General features: G+C 45.5%; 1 protein-coding gene across 1 annotated transcript in view; it reads right to left on the minus strand.

The window, feature by feature from the left end:
* Positions 1–18,749, minus strand: part of LOC124545641 (coiled-coil domain-containing protein 96-like) — a 195,007-nt gene that overhangs the window by 74,481 nt on the left and 101,777 nt on the right. Inside the window, exons 6-7 of the mRNA XM_047124587.1 lie at positions 17,044–17,145; positions 1,710–1,874 (exon numbers count right to left, since the gene is read on the minus strand). Of these exons, the coding sequence (XP_046980543.1) occupies positions 1,710–1,874; positions 17,044–17,145 (267 nt within the window). The remainder of the gene's footprint in view (positions 1–1,709; positions 1,875–17,043; positions 17,146–18,749) is intronic.

An 18,749-nucleotide genomic window follows, 5' to 3' on the forward strand; every position in this document is an offset into this window, starting at 1 on the left:
GTTCCCATAACTGTCAGTGGGAATAGCACTCATCACAATTTGTTGTTAGTACACTTTACAGGAGTAGCCTGCAACGATTGCGTCTGACATTTCTTTTGACAATCTTGAAGGATATCTCTCGTAATGGGACTCACAATGCTTGCGAACGAATGAATGAATGAATGCATACAGTATGCGATCAAAAGTATCCGGACACCTGGCTGAAAATGACTTACAAGTTCGTGGCACCCTCCATCGGTAACGCTGTAATTCGATATGGTGTTGGCCCACACTTAGCCTTGATGACAGCTTCCACTCCCGCGGGCATACGTTTAATCAGGTGCCGGAAGGTTTCTTGGGGAATAGCAGCCCATTTTTCTCGGAGTGCTGCACTGAGGAGAGGTATCGATGTCGGTCGGTGAGGCCTGGCACAAAGTCGGCGTTCCAAAACATCCCATAGGTTTTCTATAGGATTCAGGTCACGACTCTGTGCCGGCCAGTTCATTACAGGCATGTTATTGTCGTGTAACCACTCCGCCACAGGCCGTGCATTATGAACAGGTGCTCGATCGTGTTCAAAAATGCAATCGCCATCCTCGAATTAATCTTCAACAGTGGGAAGCAAGAAGGCGCTTAAAACATCAGTGTAGGCCTGTGCTGTGATAGTACCACGCCAAACAACAAGGGGTGCAAGCTCCCTCCGTGAAAAACACTACCACACCATGACACCATCGCCTCCGAATGTTACTGTTGACACTACACACGATGTCAGATGACGTTCACCGGGAACTCGCCATACCCACACCCTACCATCGGATCGCCACATTGTGTACCGTGATTCTTCACTGCACACAACGTGTTTCCACCGTTCAATCGTCCAATGTTTACACTCTCTACAAAAAAATGGTTCAAATGGCTCTGAGCACTATGGGACTTAACATCTGAGGTCATCAGTACCCTAGAACGTAGAACTACTTCAACCTAACTAACCTAAGGACATCACACACATCCATACCCGAGGCAGGATTCGAACCTGCAACCGTAGCGCTCGCGCGGTTCCAGACTGAAGCGCCTAGAACCGCTCGGCCACTCCGGCCGGCACACTCTTTACACCAAGCGAGGCGTCGTTCGGCATTTAACGGCATGATGGGTGTCTTATGGGCAGCCGCTCGACCATGAAATCCAAGTTTTCTCACCTCCTGCCTAACTCCCATAGTACTTGCAGTGAATCCTGAAGCAATTTGGAATTCCTGTGTGATGTTCTGGATAGATGTCTGCCTATAACACATTACGACCCTCTTCAACTGTCGACGGTCTCTGTCAGTCAACAGACGAGGTCGGCCTGCACGCTTTTGTGCTGTACGTGTTCCTTCACGTTTCCACTTCACTATCAAATCGGACACAGTGGATCTAGGGATGTTTAGGAATGTGGAAATCTCTCTTACAGACGTATGACAGAAGTGACATCCAATCACCTGACCACATTCGAAGTCTGTGAGTTCCGCGGAGCGCCCCATTCTGCTCTCTCACAATGTCTAATGACTACTGAGGTCGCTCATATGGAGTACTTGGCAGTAGGTGGCAGCACAATACATCTAATATGAAAAATGCAAGTTTCTGGGAGTGTCCGGATACTTTAGATCACATAATGCATCAGTCACAGCTAGTGGCTCTTGAATTTGGCGATATCATTGGGAGACATAAAAATTTTCAGGGTGTGGTAGTCATACCTGCCGGCGCCCGGGCGGCGCACGCATCTTGGAGATGGCCTTTTCCTGCAGCTGCAACAGCTGTGCCTCCTTCGCAGCCACCTTTTCGCGCGCAGCGCTTAGCCGATTCCGCAGGTGCTCCTCCTCCGCGCTGTGGCTCAACTCAGCCTCCAAATGGCGCCGCACCTGTGCCCACAGCACAGTCAGTCTGCAGTCAACACGTAAAAATGTCGCTGGAATGTGTTCGGGTTTTAAGTCGAGTTGAGCACAATAGCTCCCTAACTGAGGCAGTAGTTGTCTTCAGCTGCTTCGAGCAGTGGTATGGGGTGTTCTCGTTTTCCAGGCACCAACCGGGTTGCCTCATCAATGTGCCTGGGTTCTAAGTAACGCTCACCTATGAAACTGTCGCAGGGACCTCTGATTTTTCCCACGTTTCACCAATACCTTCAAATCGTTGAACTTCAAGCACTCTGTCTTGCCTTCTGTATATGTTCACACACCCATGCCCGCATCCTGCACCAGCTGGCAAAGTTCCCACACCTCTTCAAAACACACTTGCACTGCACTGGTCTGTCTTGTGTCTCATCTCCTAGCACCCCTTAGTATCCCACATCCTTAAGAATTTTGACCTGCTGCTGTGCATCTGCGTCTGTGTCTCAGTTCTCTTAACACACACCCCATGTCCTCCCCCATCGTAACTTAAACCGAATCTCCCAACACCTCAGACAATGAAATCATTACTGAGATTTTGGTAACTGCAGTCCTACCCACCTTCTAGCATATGCATCCCATCTCATGACCCTTGACAATACTTAACTTCTTTCTCAAATCACATATTCTCCAATGCCATCTGTATCAACATCACTCAAGTAGAGGCCAACAGGCCAAGAGTTCCATCATCCTTACAACATTAACTCATCAAATTGTTACTGCTACCAAGGTGTTACTAACGTATTTCATTTAAATGAAAGAGGACAACACAGCCACTGCTGTCTCCTCCCTCGCCCCCCTCCCCCTCCTGCCACACACACACACACAAAATAAACCCCTGCTGAGAAATGTAAATAATAAATAACTAAATGAAGAATTGACGTAACAGCTGCACATAAGGCCAGAGCTCAAAAAGCTTACAGTGGAGTGCTGGGTCAGTTAGTAGCATACTGTGCACTAAACGGAAGCGCCAGAAACTAGACAACTTACCAGCATTCAGTCAAGCTGAGAAAACTTTAGAAATCTATTCTCTGGAGTGATCTTACAATACGACGTCGGATCGTAATACAAACAAATAAGTAAATAGAAAACAAAAATATAAAAAACCCATGCTGAAATGATTACACACTGTAAGGTCTCACTGGTGACAGATGTAATCGCATTAAAGAATGAAGGACAACTTCAGCTGTCACGACATTCCACTGTGAGACTGTAAGGAGATGGACTGGTTTTACCGGCTTCACTTCTCTCGAGACCACACCTACAACTCTCCTGGCACCCTAGGCTGAAACCTTCTGCTGGTTTTGCAGTGGCGTGCGTGTCAGAAGGTAGATGCAACGTGCATACTGCACACAGAGATACTGACAATACTGGCAGTGTGACCATGTGGTACCTGCCTCTAGCGGTCCTCTCGCATGACAGCCTGCATCCTGTATAAGTTGTCAACTAATATTTTCAGTCTTATAGTGACATCACACACTAATATTACATCTCTTTTTATTCTCCATGGGAGCACAGGCGGATCTCATCCTCCATCAGTGTGCTTGCAGGATTATATTTATTACTACATTTTTCCCGATATGCCCATTATACCCAACATGTAAGGGGAATATACCGCGTGGTTATAATTAAAGTGGAGCTACTCACGGAGGTTCAATATGCGCTGTAATTATCGTACGGCAGCGAATCTTAGTAGATGTACTAATGCATTAATGTGGAACCGATTTACACTGGAAAAATTAGTCCCAGGTTTGGCCACCAGGTGCAAATATAGCGCTGTATAAGATATCGACAATGATTCCAACAATCTGTGTAAGCGCTGCTTAATAATAAAACCAATATTTTGCCTTTATTACTTATTTACCCTTTTCAGTCCATGATCTGTTCCTAATATATTATGTATGGGACGATTTTTAGGCGTGTTTCTTGCATTCAAAGCGCCATATTTGCATCTAGTGTCCAAAATTAGAACTAATTTTTTCCCTGCTTAAATTGGTTCTGCATGAGCACATTAGAACATCTACCAAATTCCTCTGCCATACGTTAATTACAGCCCATACTGGGACTCTGTGAGAAACTGCACTTCAATTATAACCACCAAGTAGCAGTTTATCACATTGTGCCACTCCTGCCTATTTTTGAACGAAACTCCAGACTAACCTTGCCAATATGTTGGACACAGAAGGATTTATAACGCTCATACACTATGTCCCACACTCAGTAATAATGCAGTAGTTTATATCATGTTGTGGAAGGCTACATGGCTTCGTATTCTACCTAGGAGCTCTAGCTGACCGTGACTGACGCTACCTGTGCTCAAACGCTAGTTTTGAAAGCAGGTGGTTAGAGATTTGATTCTAATAAGTCCAGAGAGAGAAAGGACGCAGAGGCTCACGCTTATCTGCAATGCGGCCCACATATTTCCACCTATGCATTAGAACTTGGGGAACTTGTATGCCGTGGCCGAGGTGTCTCTGTCAGTGATTTTTCCATCAACCAGGTCAGCCGCGTCGGAGACAATTACACCTAAAATACTGCACCTTTCTTGGCCATTCCTAGTTCAGTGCTTCTTCGTTTGCGCTGTAGTCTACCCAACAGGCGCCACGTTGTCGTTCCGTTGCTTAAATGTTTCGGCTTAGTATGACCAGCAGTGGTTGGAGGAAAATGTCCAAATGTGTGTGAAATCTTATGGGACTTAACTGCTAAGGTCATCAGTCCCTAAACTTACACACTACTTAACCTAAATTATCCTAAGGGCGAACACACACACCCGTGCCCCAGGGAGGACTCGGACCTCTGCCGGGACCAGCCGAACAGTCCATGACTGCAGCGCCTGAGACCGCGCGGCTAATCCCGCGCGGCCGTGGTTGGAGACATTGGTCAGCTCTTTAAGTGCATAGTTTGTAGTGTTGTGCTAATTTTTAGACTCATATAACGCATCTTTGGTTAGAAATCTTAAAACCTAAAAGTTTTTCTATGACATCATAAATTGCATGATACGGAGAATGGAAGTGCTTGCCACACGTAAACGTAAGTAAAAACGAATATAGGCGCGAAAACATCGCGACAAACTAAATTACATTCTAGAAGATAGGTTAGCTCCCAGCAAAAAACTTTCTCATCAACATCGTTTGGTTGCAGATGACAAGCTACCTGTAGTAATTAACACACAAGTGATCCAGAAAATTCATGCACACCAAATGTTAAGGTATTTACAAAAAGAAACGATCTATTGTTTGAACTAAAGATGCACAAAATTTTATAACCATTACAGAATAAATAAAAACGAAAACCCACTGATGATGGCAAAGTGGTGTCGAAACATGTTTGAATACTGAGGAAAACGGTGTTTTGCGTAACTGGCGGACCTCACATCCAACAATAATAAATTTACCTTTTTGTCATTACTTCTAACAACGCACTCATTTTAACACGTAAATATGACATCACTCCCAGGTGATGTAGGGGGACGACTTAAGAGAGTTTATCTGCCGTAGTGCGGTATTTCTTATAAACACAGTATCTTTGGTTAGAAATCGGTAATAGAATTTCCTACGACGTCATTAATTTTCCGATTATTTCATGACATAATTATTTCTACCAACAGGAGAACGTGGTCAGATTTTGACACATACACAATGCACTATCACGTCGCATGTAGACACTGGTAATGAAAGAATGACTTAGCAATGATAAAGAACGCAGATATTTTTGGACACGTACTGCATTGTGATTGGCTGAGAATATCATGACGTCGCCATGATGCTATGTGACACGACATTACCTAGCGTGATGTCGATGTGACAGCGAAAGTTCTGGGACAAAACTCACTGAATTGGATAAAATGCTTCAAATTGTGGAAAAAAACTCAACACTGTAAAAATATGGAATAAAACGTAAATTTTGGAAAACAGGGAACACTACGAAAAATGAGAGTACACATGCCACATTGTAATTGGAAGAGAGCATCGTGACGTCGACGTGATGTGACGCGATGCGACATGGCATGATGTGATGCAACGTTAATCTGAAATGCTATCAACACCACTAGGACGAAACTCAAGTGATTGGAAAATTGTGAAAAATATGGAAAAATACATAAAATTGTAAAATATTTGGAAGAATACATAAAATTGTGAAAAATTTGGAAAAATGAGAGTATATACACATGTGCCTCGGTGTGATGTCTGCTGTTGTCTCGAATGACGACAAATGTAATTTACCGAGCGATGTGGCGCAGTGGTTAGCACACTGGACTCACATTCAGGAGGACGACGGTTCAAACTCGCGTCCGACCATCCTGACTTAGGTTTTCTGTGATTTCCCTAAATCGCTTCATGCAAATGTCGGAATAGTTCCTTTGAAGGGGCACGGCGGACTTCGTTCCCCATCCTTCCCTAATCCTATGAGGACCGATGACCTCACTGTTTGATATCCTTCCACAAATCAACTAACCAACCTAAATTTAATTTGTTACTACCAAATACCCACACAATAGACCTCAAATGACATGACATAACGTAATTACAATAGGATTAATTTGTTATTAACAGAAAGTCACACTCTTTCCTCTCTCTGTACTGCACAGTTCCAGAATGAACCCATTCACTCAAATGCTGCTGTTATAAAAGCATGAAGAGGGGGTGGTGCTCGAATCTTATCGGTTCAGGAGCGGAAAGGACGGGAGGGGGAGAGGGGTAAGGGAAGGGGTGGAGATGACCTTGATCAGTTCCCTGAGGGGGAGGATAATGATGTGTGTACTTAAATACATTGGTATGTTACACATGTGTTACCTGGCTCTAGATGAGTAACATAATATCCCCCTGTCATTATCAGAAGAATAAATGGGATATAAAAGGTTGTAAATAGATTGCAAATAGAACCTGCACAGATAACCTACTTTTGTGGACCAGACTCCTGAAGTATCCGTGGTGTAGTTCGTTAGTTGATACAAAATGGGAAGCTACATGTGGATGGAGTCGACGAAACTGATGGGTCACGAAGAACAGTGATTTCAATGTAAGACGTTGACTGTTTTGTCCGACATTTTGTTTGCTAACGTTTTTTAATGTTTGTATTGGTAAGTATCTTGCATACTTAACCTGAAAATGAGAAATAGAGTCTCGAAACACAACGTTTAACATGCTGTTTATCATTAATCCTACGTGATCGAGGATCCTCGCACGACATCCTTTTATATAACATTTTCGGTATACTTTCATAACGTCATGCTACCAAAGATTGTATCCCTGTCTGTATTGATCGTATCAGTGCACTCATAGGAACGCAAACAATTTAGCGCATTTCTCTGCAACCATTCAACATTGAGAGATCGCTTCAACCCACCACGAAGAGTGCAGCCACCTTCTCAGTTGAAGTTCTTTTTGCACATTCTAATTTCTGCTTCTCCTTTAATAACTGAATCTCAACACATAAAAGCGTGGGATAAATTTTTAGTTTTATAAAACATTGCTCCATCTTTGTTTGTGAGACTGTGTATTCAGTAAGCGCTGATTTCCCAAGTTTTCGACTTTTAGTGTGCCATTGGTGTACTGCAGACCGGTCCGTACAGGTATGGACAGAATGACCGTTGTACTTGGTACCACACGTATTACAAATCTTATTAAATGTCAGTGACTCCGGCATCGAGACTATCCTTAATCAATGTGGAGATCGAGATATATCGTTAGCACTCTCCAAGAAACGAATACGCGAAAATATTGAACACTCACGTGACGATTTACCTACCGTGCTTCTTTCTTTCTGAGGTGTTACTTCTTGTAAAATAGACGTTATCCTGGGTGGAAGAGGTATGATAGCCATTTTCCGACCACCCAATAAGATGAAGGAGAGGTTGCGCTCGCGTAAGGAATGATTCAGTGCTTTCGAACCAAAGTTATATGTCTCACGAAACTGTTCAATGATGCAAACGGAAATAATATAAAAAGAAAATTCCTACGTAAAATTAGTTCATCCTGTCAGTGTTGGTGAAAGGTGACTTATAATGACAGAGGTAGCTTCAGCGACTGCGCCATACTGCTCGCTACTTCCAGCCATTCAGATTCACACTGACGAAATACCTTTTTGGTGTCACGGAGTTCCTACAGATGTTGAATGTAGCTGCCTCTACAACCTGAATGTTGTACCCCGTCATCAGCTATGATACACATAATTCACTCAGCTTTGTATAACTCATTCGTATGATGCAGGATGAGGCAGCACCCTACAGCAATTCAGTCCAGATACAAACAGTATTTTTAGTCCGAAATTCTGTCGTTTGGACTGTGTAATATATTCACTCATGAACCTCATGTAGGCCATCATTTAATAAAATGATGGCTGTTAAACATATCTCGCTGCACCTAGTACAGGGTGACACAGCTGCTCCTACTGTTGTTCTTTTACGCAACCCACAACTCTGCATCTGGCCTTCAAAAAACACCAGCTGGATTTTCATATTCTCTCGCTTGCTAAGTGCAAGAAAAATGAACAGGATTTTATCCAAGAAATTTACTGCAGTTAAATTTTGTAATGAGATTCGTTCTCGCTAAAGGCCACGGTTTTAGAGTTATTCAAGAAAATCGTGCAAAGATGACCTTCAAATGCACTTCCACCACGACACTCGTCCCTCACCAGTCAGAATTTGCAGTATGCTGTTCATGGTACTGCTCCTGCCTCTGTAGAAAAATATCCGACTACACCAACTAATCCCATCATTCCATGGTTGTTGGTCTCTGTCGACTGAGCTATTACACGTTCGGCATAGTCGGCTATCTTGGGAAGTGCGGTGTTAAAAATGAGGCATGGCGGGTGGTACTTTACTATAAATTTCTATCCTGAAATTTATGTCGGCACAGAGAAACACGCTCCAAACAATAACCTATAATCCGTACGTAAAATCTCTCTCTAATTATCAAATTAATGAAATATTTTCCCCAAGAACATGGCATCTCAAAAACAATGAGTTCAGGACATTATTTGCTTCAATTATGGACCGTGTTAAGGATCACAAAAATGTTTTTTTTTCAGTCAAAGACTAGATTAGATAGTAATAAATACATTGATTGATAAGTTTAACTAGCATCACTGAGTAAAATTAATTAGGTTTGGCGAAGTAGAGGAAGGATTTCTGCGAATTTCCACCTGATGAAATGAATGGATAACGGAATCTAACAATACAAAAGTAAAAATGGTTTGGGATTGTGGTCCCCTAGCCGGCCGCGGTGGCCGAGCGGTTGTAGGCGGTTCAGTCCGGAACCGCGCGCCTGCTACGGTCGCAGGTTCGAATCCTGCCTCGGGCATGGGTGTGTGTGATGTCCTTAGGTTAGTCAGGTTTAAGTAGTTCTAAGTTCTAGAGGACTGATGACCGCAGATGTTAAGTCCCATAGTGCTCAGAGCCATTTTTTTGTGGTCCCCTAAACTTGCAAGTATTGTGTTAAAAGTGGTTCAACTTCATACGTGAACAAACTCCTGCGTGAAATTAGTCTGCCTAAGCTGAAAGGATCTCACCTGCACCCAACACCCGCTGGAAGACAGGTGATACAACGTGCAGTGCATTGTCTCGGAAGTAATCTCGAACGGACAGCAGGCTGCTGCGGAACTTGCCCAAGTAGGCTCCCGCAGCCGGCGTCTTTGCTCGACAGCTCTACTGGCCATTCTCCTTTTTGTACGACACCCACGGACGGAGTCATTACTCTCCGGTTCCCACGGCCGTAGTGTCATTATTGCACACCACATGCATCCTTTCCGTTTGCCCCGTAAAATATCTACATCATTCCGCGTGGAGCAATTAGAAAGACACGTCAGAACACCAACGCGAGGGTTGTTCCGCATCTCTGTACCAATCGCACAAGTTCTAGAATCAGAAAGTCCCCCCCCTCCCCATACAGTTCTGAAGCATCGCTTCTAACACGGCATAGCGAGTACACAATCGCAGTCCGTCCTGTTTGTATCTTTTTCAGAGGGACTTTGTCTATTCGGGAGTGAAGGCGTTGCCACTGGGGACGTATTGTCCAGCAGATTGTCATAAATACCCCCCGCCCCTCCCCACACACACCTATAAAGAAAACCTGTCGCTCACTCCCAGGCGTACTCAGATGGTCACCGAAGTTCTGCGTACATTAGTACCAATGTGAGTAAGTGATGCTGACCACTGGCATTGCCATGAGCTGCTGAATTTTAGGTGGATATTACTGTAGTGCCAGATCAAGTATCCAATCATCTACCGAGGACTTCGTCTCCAGTGCTAGTTGCGGACCCCTTACAGGCGACCTGGCATCTTCACACCACTGGGTCTCTCTCTGAGTGACAACCTCTTGCTGATAGCCGCTTCCCTAGCGGCTCCATGTTTGAATCTGCGCTGGGAGTGGGCCGGTCTCACTATCGCTGTACACCGGCAACTGACGGCTTCCATCGTTGTTGATCACCACCTTCAGCTTCAAGCCTACTGGATGTTACTGTTTTAACACTGCCTGTCCTTGAAACTTTTCTGGCAGATTAAAACTGTGTGCCGGACCGAGACTCGAACCCGGGACCTTTGCCTTTCGCGGGCAACTGCCCTAACATCTGAGCTACCCAAGCACGACTCACGCCCCGTCCTCACAGCTTTACTTCTGTCAGTACCTCGTCTCCTACCGTTTCCTAGCTTATGGTGAGAAGTAGTCTTAACCATTATCAGAACATCCTAGCATGTGTCCAAACTACGTGAAATGTTGCGGCGTTCCCGTCTGTACTGCTGTGCAATCCATGTGGCACAACAACGCCGCGGGTTGCCTACATGCCACGCAACCTCTCTGCACCAGAAAACAGTTTTGCAGCAGTTCCACTAGGCGGCCCTAGCAGCGCAACCAGGGGTAGCGAACCGTGGACGATCACACATCAAAAAAAGTTTTGCATCACCCCAGTTCCCAGAACTCCTGAAGATGGACGTTGACTGTAGATGTTGTATCAAAGAGACAGTTCTTTTGACTCTCCAGAGATGTCAGTAAACCCGCCCAAAGATGTAAACAACCATGCATGAGCAGCGCCTATTAGACAGAGGGTGTCCGATAGCCAATCAGTTCCAGTCATTCCACCAGGAAGGAGGGAAACGGAAAGTGTTGTCTGTAGTTCAACCATGCCTAGACTGTCAGTAGTGCAGTTCAATCACGTCCGCATTGTAACTTTGTGCCAGGAAGGGCTCTCAATAAGGGAATTGTCCAGGTTTCTCGGAGTAAACCAAACCGATAATGTTCGGACATGGAGGGGATACAGAGAGACAGGAACTGTCGACGACATCCCTCGCTCAGTCCGCCCAAGGGCTACTACTGCAGTGGATGATCACTACCTACGGACTATGGCTCGGAAGAACCCTGACAGCAACGCCACCATGTTGAATAATGCTTTTCGTGCAGCCATAGGACGTCGTGTTACGACTCAAACTATGCCCAGTAGGCTGCATGACGCGCAACTTCACTCCCGACGTCCATGTCTGGGCCATCTTTACAACCATGAACCCGTGCAGCGCGGTACGGTTGGGCCCAACAACATGTCGAATGGACCGCTCAGGATTGGCATCACGTTCTCTTCATCGATGAGTGTCGCATATTTCTTCAACGAGACAATCGTTGGAGACGTGTTTTGAGGCAACCCGGTCAGGCTGAACGCCTTAGACACAATGTCCAGCGAGTGCAGCAAGGTGGAGGTTCCCTGCTGTTTTGGGATGGGGCCGACGTACGCCACTGGTGGTCATGGAAGGCACCTTAACGGCTGTATGATACGTGGATGCCATCTCCTGACCGATAGTGCAACAATATCGGCAGCATATTAGCGCGGCATTCGTCTTCATGGACGACAATTCGCGCCCCCATCGTACACATCTTGTGAATGACTTCCTTCAGGATAACGACATCCCTCGACTACAGTGGCCAGCATGTTCCCCGGACATGAACCCTATCAAACATGCCTGGGATAGATTGAAAAAGGGTGTTTATGGGCGATATGACCCACAAACCACTTTCAGGGATCTACGTTGAATCGCCATTGAGGTGTGGGACAATCTAGACAAACAGTGCCTTGATGAACTTGTGGATATTATTCCACGACGAATACAGACATGCATCAATGCAAGAGGACGTGCTACTATGTATTAGAGATACCGGTGTGTAGAGCAGTCTGGACCATCACCATTTTTTTCCCAATAAACTGTATTTTTGTAAAATTAGTGAGTTTAGTGATGCCTATGGCGGATTCTTTAGCGGCAACGAGGTTTATTTAAGACTTACGTGAGCGCCGATAGCACTTGTTAGGAACTTGTGAGTGCCTTCCTCGAGCAAATACTTCGTGTAGTCCGTGGCTGAAACCTCGGGTATGACTTCACAGGTTCTGCTCACCCTGTAACACGTGCAGCACGCTTTTCAAGCCATGACGGACAGGGTGGCCGCATTGTCTACCGCGACGCCAGAGGTTTACAGTCGTCTCTATGGTTCAAATGGCTCTGAGCACTATGCGACTCAACTGCTGAGGTCATCAGTCGCCTAGAACTTAGAACTAATTAAACCTACCTAACCTAAGGACAGCACACAACACCCAGCCATCACGAGGCAGAGAAAATCCCTGACCCCGCCGGGAATCGAACCCGGGAACCCGGGCGTGGGAAGCGAGAACGCTACCGCACGACCACGAGATGCGGGCACAGTCGTCTCTCCCGGATGGTAGTTGGGAGCTCCAACGTCAGGCGCGTAATGGGGCCCCTTAGGGAAATGGCAGCAAGAGAGGGGAAGAAAACCAATGTGCACTCCGTGTGCATACCGGGGGGAGTCATTCCAGATGTGGAAAGGGTCCTTCCGGATGCAATGAAGGGTGCAGGGTGCACCCATCTCCAGGTGGTCGCTCATGTCGGCACCAATGATGTGTGTCGCTATGGATCGGAGGAAATCCTCTCTGGCTTCCGGCGGCTATCTGATTTGGTGAAGACTGCCAGTCTCGCTAGCGGGATGAAAGCAGAGCTCACCATCTGCAGCATCGTCGACAGGACTGACTGCGGACATTTGGTACAGAGCCGAGTGGAGGGTCTGAATCAGAGGCTGAGACGTTTCTGCGACCGTGTGGGCTGCAGATTCCTCGACTTGCGCCATAGGGTGGTGGGGTTTCGGGTTCCGCTGGATAGGTCAGGAGTCCACTACACGCAACAACCGGCTACACGGGTAGCAGGGGTTGTGTGGCGTGGGCTGGGCGGTTTTTTAGGTTAGATGGCCTTGGGCAAGTACAGAAAGGGCAACAGCCTCAACGGATGCGGGGCAAAGTCAGGACATGCGGGGACCAAGCAGCAATCGGTATTGTAATTGTCAACTGTCGAAGCTGCGTTGGTAAAGTACCAGAACTTCAAGCGCTGATAGAAAGCACCGAAGCTGAAATCGTTATAGGCACAGAAAGCTGGCTTAAGCCAGAGATAAATTCTGCCGAAATTTTTACAGAGGTACAGACGGTGTTTAGAAAGGATAGATTGCATGCAACCGGTTGTGGAGTGTTCGTCGCTGTTAGTAGTAGTTTATCCTGTAGTGAAGTAGAAGTGGATAGTTCCTGTGAATTATTATGAGTGGAGGTTACACTCAAGAACCGAACTAGGTTAATAATTGGCTCCTTTTACCGACCTCCCGACTCAGCAGCATTAGTGGCAGAACAACTGAGAGAAAATTTGGAATACATTTCACATAAATTTTCTCAGCATGTTATAGTCTTAGGTGGAGATTTCAATTTACCAGATATAGACTGGGACACTCAGATGTTTAGGACGGGTGGTAGGGACAGAGCATCGAGTGACATTATAGTGGGTGCACTATCCGAAAATTACCTCGAGCAATTAAACAGAGAACCGACTCGTGGAGATAACATCTTGGACCTACTGATAACAAACAGACCCGAACTTTTCGACTCTGTATGTACAGAACAGGGAATCAGTGATCATAAGGCCGTTGCAGCATCCCTGAATATGGAAGTTAATAGGAATATAAAAAAAGGGAGGAAGGTTTATCTGTTTAGCAAGAGTAATAGAAGGCAGATCTCAGACTACCTAACAGATCAAAACGAAAATTTCTGTTCCGACACTGACAATGTTGAGTGTTTATGGAAAAAGTTCAAGGCAATCGTAAAATGCGTTTTAGACAGGTACGTGCCGAGTAAAACTGTGAGGGACGGGAAAAACCCACCGTGGTACAACAACAAAGTTAGGAAACTACTGCGAAAGCAAAGACAGCTCCACTCCAAGTTTAAACGCAGCCAAAACCTCTCAGACAAACAGAAGCTAAACGATGTCAAAGTTAGCGTAAGGAGGGCTATGCGTGAAGCGTTCAGTGAATTCGAAAGTAAAATTCTACGTACCGACTTGACAGAAAATCCTAGGAAGTTCTGGTCTTACGTTAAATCAGTAAGTGGCTCGAAACAGCATATCCAGACACTACGGGATGATGATGGCATTGAAACAGAGGATGACACGCGTAAAGCTGAAATACTAAACACCTTTTTCCAAAGCTGTTTCACAGAGGAAGACCGCACTGCAGTTCCTTCTCTAAATCCTCGCACAAACGAAAAAATGGCTGACATCGAAATAAGTGTCCAAGGAATAGAAATGCAACTGGAATCACTTAATAGAGGAAAGTCCACTGGACCTGACGGGATACCAATTCGATTCTACACAGAGTACGCGAAAGAACTTGCCCCCCTTCTAACAGCCGTGTACCGCAAGTCTCTAGAGGAACGGAGGGTTCCAAATGATTGGAAAAGAGCACAGATAGTCCCAGTCTTCAAGAAGGGTCGTCGAGCAGATGCGCAAAACTATAGACCTATATCTCTGACGTCGATCTGTTGTAGAATTTTAGAACATGTTTTTTGCTCGAGTATCATGTCGTTTTTGGAAACCCAGAATCTACTATGTAGGAATCAACATGGATTCCGGAAACAGCGATCGTGTGAGACCCAACTCGCTTTATTTGTTCACGAGACCCAGAAAATATTAGATACAGGCTCCCAGCTAGATGCTATTTTTCTTGACTTCCGGAAGGCGTTCGATACAGTTCCGCACTGTCGCCTGATAAACAAAGTAAGAGCCTACGGAATATCAGACCAGCTGTGTGGCTGCATTGAAGAGTTTTTGGCAAACAGAACACAGCATGTTGTTATCAATGGAGAGACGTCTACAGACGTTAAAGTAACCTCTGGCGTGCCACAGGGGAGTGTTATGGGACCATTGCTTTTCACAATATATATAAATGACCTAGTAGATAGTGTCGGAAGTTCCATGCGGCTTTTCGCGGATGATGCTGCAGTATACAGAGAAGTTGCAGCATTAGAAAATTGTAGCGAAATGCAGGAAGATCTGCAGCGGATAGGCACTTGGTGCAGGGAGTGTCAACTGACCCTTAACATAGAAAAATGTAATGTATTGCGAATACATAGAAAGAAGGATCCTTTATTGTATGATTATATGATAGCGGAACAAACACTGGTAGCAGTTACTTCTGTAAAATATCTGGGAGTATGCGTGCGGAACGATTTGAAGTGGAATGATCATATAAAATTAACTGTTGGTAAGGCGGGTACCAGGTTGAGATTCATTGGGAGAGTGCTTAGAAAATGTAGTCCATCAACAAAGGAGGTGGCTTACAAAACACTCGTTCGACCTATACTTGAGTATTGCTCATCAGTGTGGGATCCGTACCAGATCGGTCTGACGGAGGAGATAGAGAAGATCTAAAGAAGAGCGGCGCGTTTCGTCACAGGGTTATTTGGTAACCGTGATAGTGTTACGGAGCTGTTTAATAAACTCAAGTGGCAGACTCTGCAAGAGAGGCGCTCTGCATCGCGGTGTAGCTTGCTCGCCAGGTTTCGAGAGGGTGCGTTTCTGGATGAGGTATCGAATATATTGCTTCCCCCTACTTATACCTCCCGAGGAGATCACGAATGTAAAATTAGAGAGATTAGAGCGCGCACGGAGGCTTTCAGACAGTCGTTCTTCCCGCGAACCATACGCGACTGGATCAGGAAAGGGAGGTAATGACAGTGGCACGTAAAGTGCCCTCCGCCACACACCGTTGGGTGGCTTGCGGAGTATAAATGTAGATGTAGATGTAGATAGTGGGGCAACTACACTGTGCGGGTGTAGCAACAGATCTTGGGTTCACAGCATCTCTGGTAATAAGCAGCAGCGTGCATTATTGTTAGCTTATGCCAGGTCTGAGTTGTATGAGCCGGTAAAAGACCTGAACCCGGATGCTGAACCTCACAGCCTCCCTTAAGACCAGAACAAGCTCAGTTCATGGCCTTATTTTGACTCCCAGGTGCACGTCCCCGCAGCCCACAATATTTTTTGAGCTGTCACAAATTCGTTAGACAATCTTACAGGCAAGGGACTGACCAGTTGCAGGGCCTCTCGCGGGACTGTCATTTTGTGTGCCAGAATCCGTCCCGCCAAAGGTCTTATGCGGCCGCCTCAGTGAGAGAGTGATACTGGTGCTCTTCCCGGGTGACATACTCCGGATGGACTTCTTAAAAGTGAAGGATCCCTGTCTAGATTCATGTTTGCCACTCATCGGAGCTTTTGAGCAGTTGTTGCTTTCGGTGGCAGCACTCAGTGAGCGTGATACTGTTACTTTTGATGTGGTCTATGGAATAAAACATGATATCATTAAATGAATGAAAAACGAGACAGCACCCTGCAGGGATGTGTCATGTTGACACTTACTGTGAACCAGCATGTATCGTTATTATGCGAACTGCGGACTCCTGGGTGTTTTTACATTTTTCAGGTACCAGAATCGTACTTTAAATAGCTTGAAGGGCAATCAGCGACTCGGAGCAGACCAGTAGTTTTGCTGCACAGTTACAGCCCTTTTAGGGAGGGTCGTGAAGCTACTATTATCACCATGAAGCACGATACTTATCCACAACCGTTTTGGAACTTGTCCATTTCCACACACGCATTAGACCTTAATGGATATCTCTTCCGAGCTTCATCGTGGACGTTTCATGTCATTAAACAGTGTTAACAGGAATACACGCTGTGAAATTCCGAATGAAGCAGGGGTAAAGTACAGGAAGCGGAAGGTTGTTCAACTTACACAGAAACTTAATGCGCAGTTTACTTACGTGGCGTGCCTCGACCGATCCTTACCTCTCCAGCTTCCATCAGTTCTTTCTCAAGAGTTTCAGCGATCGCGACTGGGTCTCCTGCAACCTGTGGTTCTGAACGCGACGACGCGGACGCGGACGCTGCCTGCACAAGAGACATTCATGTACCACATTAGTGCTCGAAAGATAAGCGTAATCAAAAATAAAATCACTTTTCGTAGCTCGGGTGCAGGGACACTAGAGAAACAGATTGAAATGATTCAGCTGGCAGCCTCTACGAGCAGCGTTTGATATCGGACTTCTTGGCAGATTAAAGCTATGTGCCGGACAGAGACTCGAATTCGGGACCTTTGCCTTTCGCGGCAAGTGCTCTACCATATGAGCTACCCAAGCACGACTCTCGCCCCGTCCTCACAGCTTTACTTCTGCCAGTACCTCGTGTCCTACGTTCCAATCCTTTCTTTCAGGAGTGCTAGTTCTGCAACGTTCGCAAGAGAGCTTCTGTAAACCAGAATGAGATTTTCACTCTGCAGCGGAGTGTGCGCTGATGTGAAACTTCCTGGCAGATTAAAACTGTGTGCCCGACCGAGACTCGAACTCGGGACCTTTGCCTTTCGCGGGCAAGTGCTCTACAAACTGAGCTACCGAAGCACGACTCACGCCCGATACTCACAGCTTTACTTCTGCCAGTACCTCGTCTCCTACCTTCCAAACTTTACAGAAGCTCTCCTGCGAATTTGTCATAATTTCGCAGGAGAGCTTCTGTAAAGTTTGGAAGGCAGGAGACGAGGTACTGGCAGAAGTAAAGCTGTGAGTACCGGGCGTGAGCCGTGCTTGAGTAGCTCAGATGGTAGAGCATTTGCCCGCAAAACGTAAAGGTACCGAATTCGAGTCTCGGTTCGGCACACAGTTTTAATCTGCCAAGAAGTTTCATATCAGCGCACACTCCGCTGCAGAGTGAAAATCTCATTCCAGCGTTTAATATCCTTCACCCTGTGAGTCCACCAGCACTTGGTGAGACATAGAACGGTAAATCCAAGAGAAACAAAAAACGTGTAGCGAGTTTCTAAATATTGCAAAATTTCCAGTATATACCAGAAGTGAGTGAGCATAATCATTGTTTGGAGGGGTCTTTCTACTCCGATCGTATTTGAGCTAGGAATGTGGACTGACAACTTCTCCTTCATCCCGGACCAGCGGCCATTTGCATAGCCATTCGAACATCTGTCTAACTGTAGCTACGTTACATTATATTAGGCAAGGTTTGAACGATAAACCAGAGGTAGCACCGAGGAAAATTGTGCAAATCGATTAATTCCCTTTGTGAAAGGTTTATTTGGGATGAAATCAATGCTCAACTAATGCCACCATTTGTATGAGCACAGTTCGGATTTTACGTGCAAAAATTTGCAAAAAAATAATTTTTCTGGGAGTTCTTTGAAGAGTATCACTTCCATACTTTAAACTTGTTCCAATGGGTTCAAACTTTGCTCGAAGGTAGGTAAATGGATACGGTCAAAATGTATCTCTTTCATCCAATAATCTTTATCCGTTGTCGACGTACGATACTTTACATTCGAACTAAATGCAGCAAGTAAAATTCATTGTAACGTGAACGGAATGTGCGGAAACGGTTATAAAGTGAATGAAGTAAACAGATAATGCATTCATACAATAAAACTGAAAACTCGCTTTCAAAAATCTAGATGCATTCGGAAAGGGATTAGGAAAACCATTTCAAATGGGTGA

This window comes from Schistocerca americana, chromosome 8 (genome assembly GCF_021461395.2).
Source record: "Schistocerca americana isolate TAMUIC-IGC-003095 chromosome 8, iqSchAmer2.1, whole genome shotgun sequence".
NCBI lineage: Eukaryota > Metazoa > Arthropoda > Insecta > Orthoptera > Acrididae > Schistocerca > Schistocerca americana.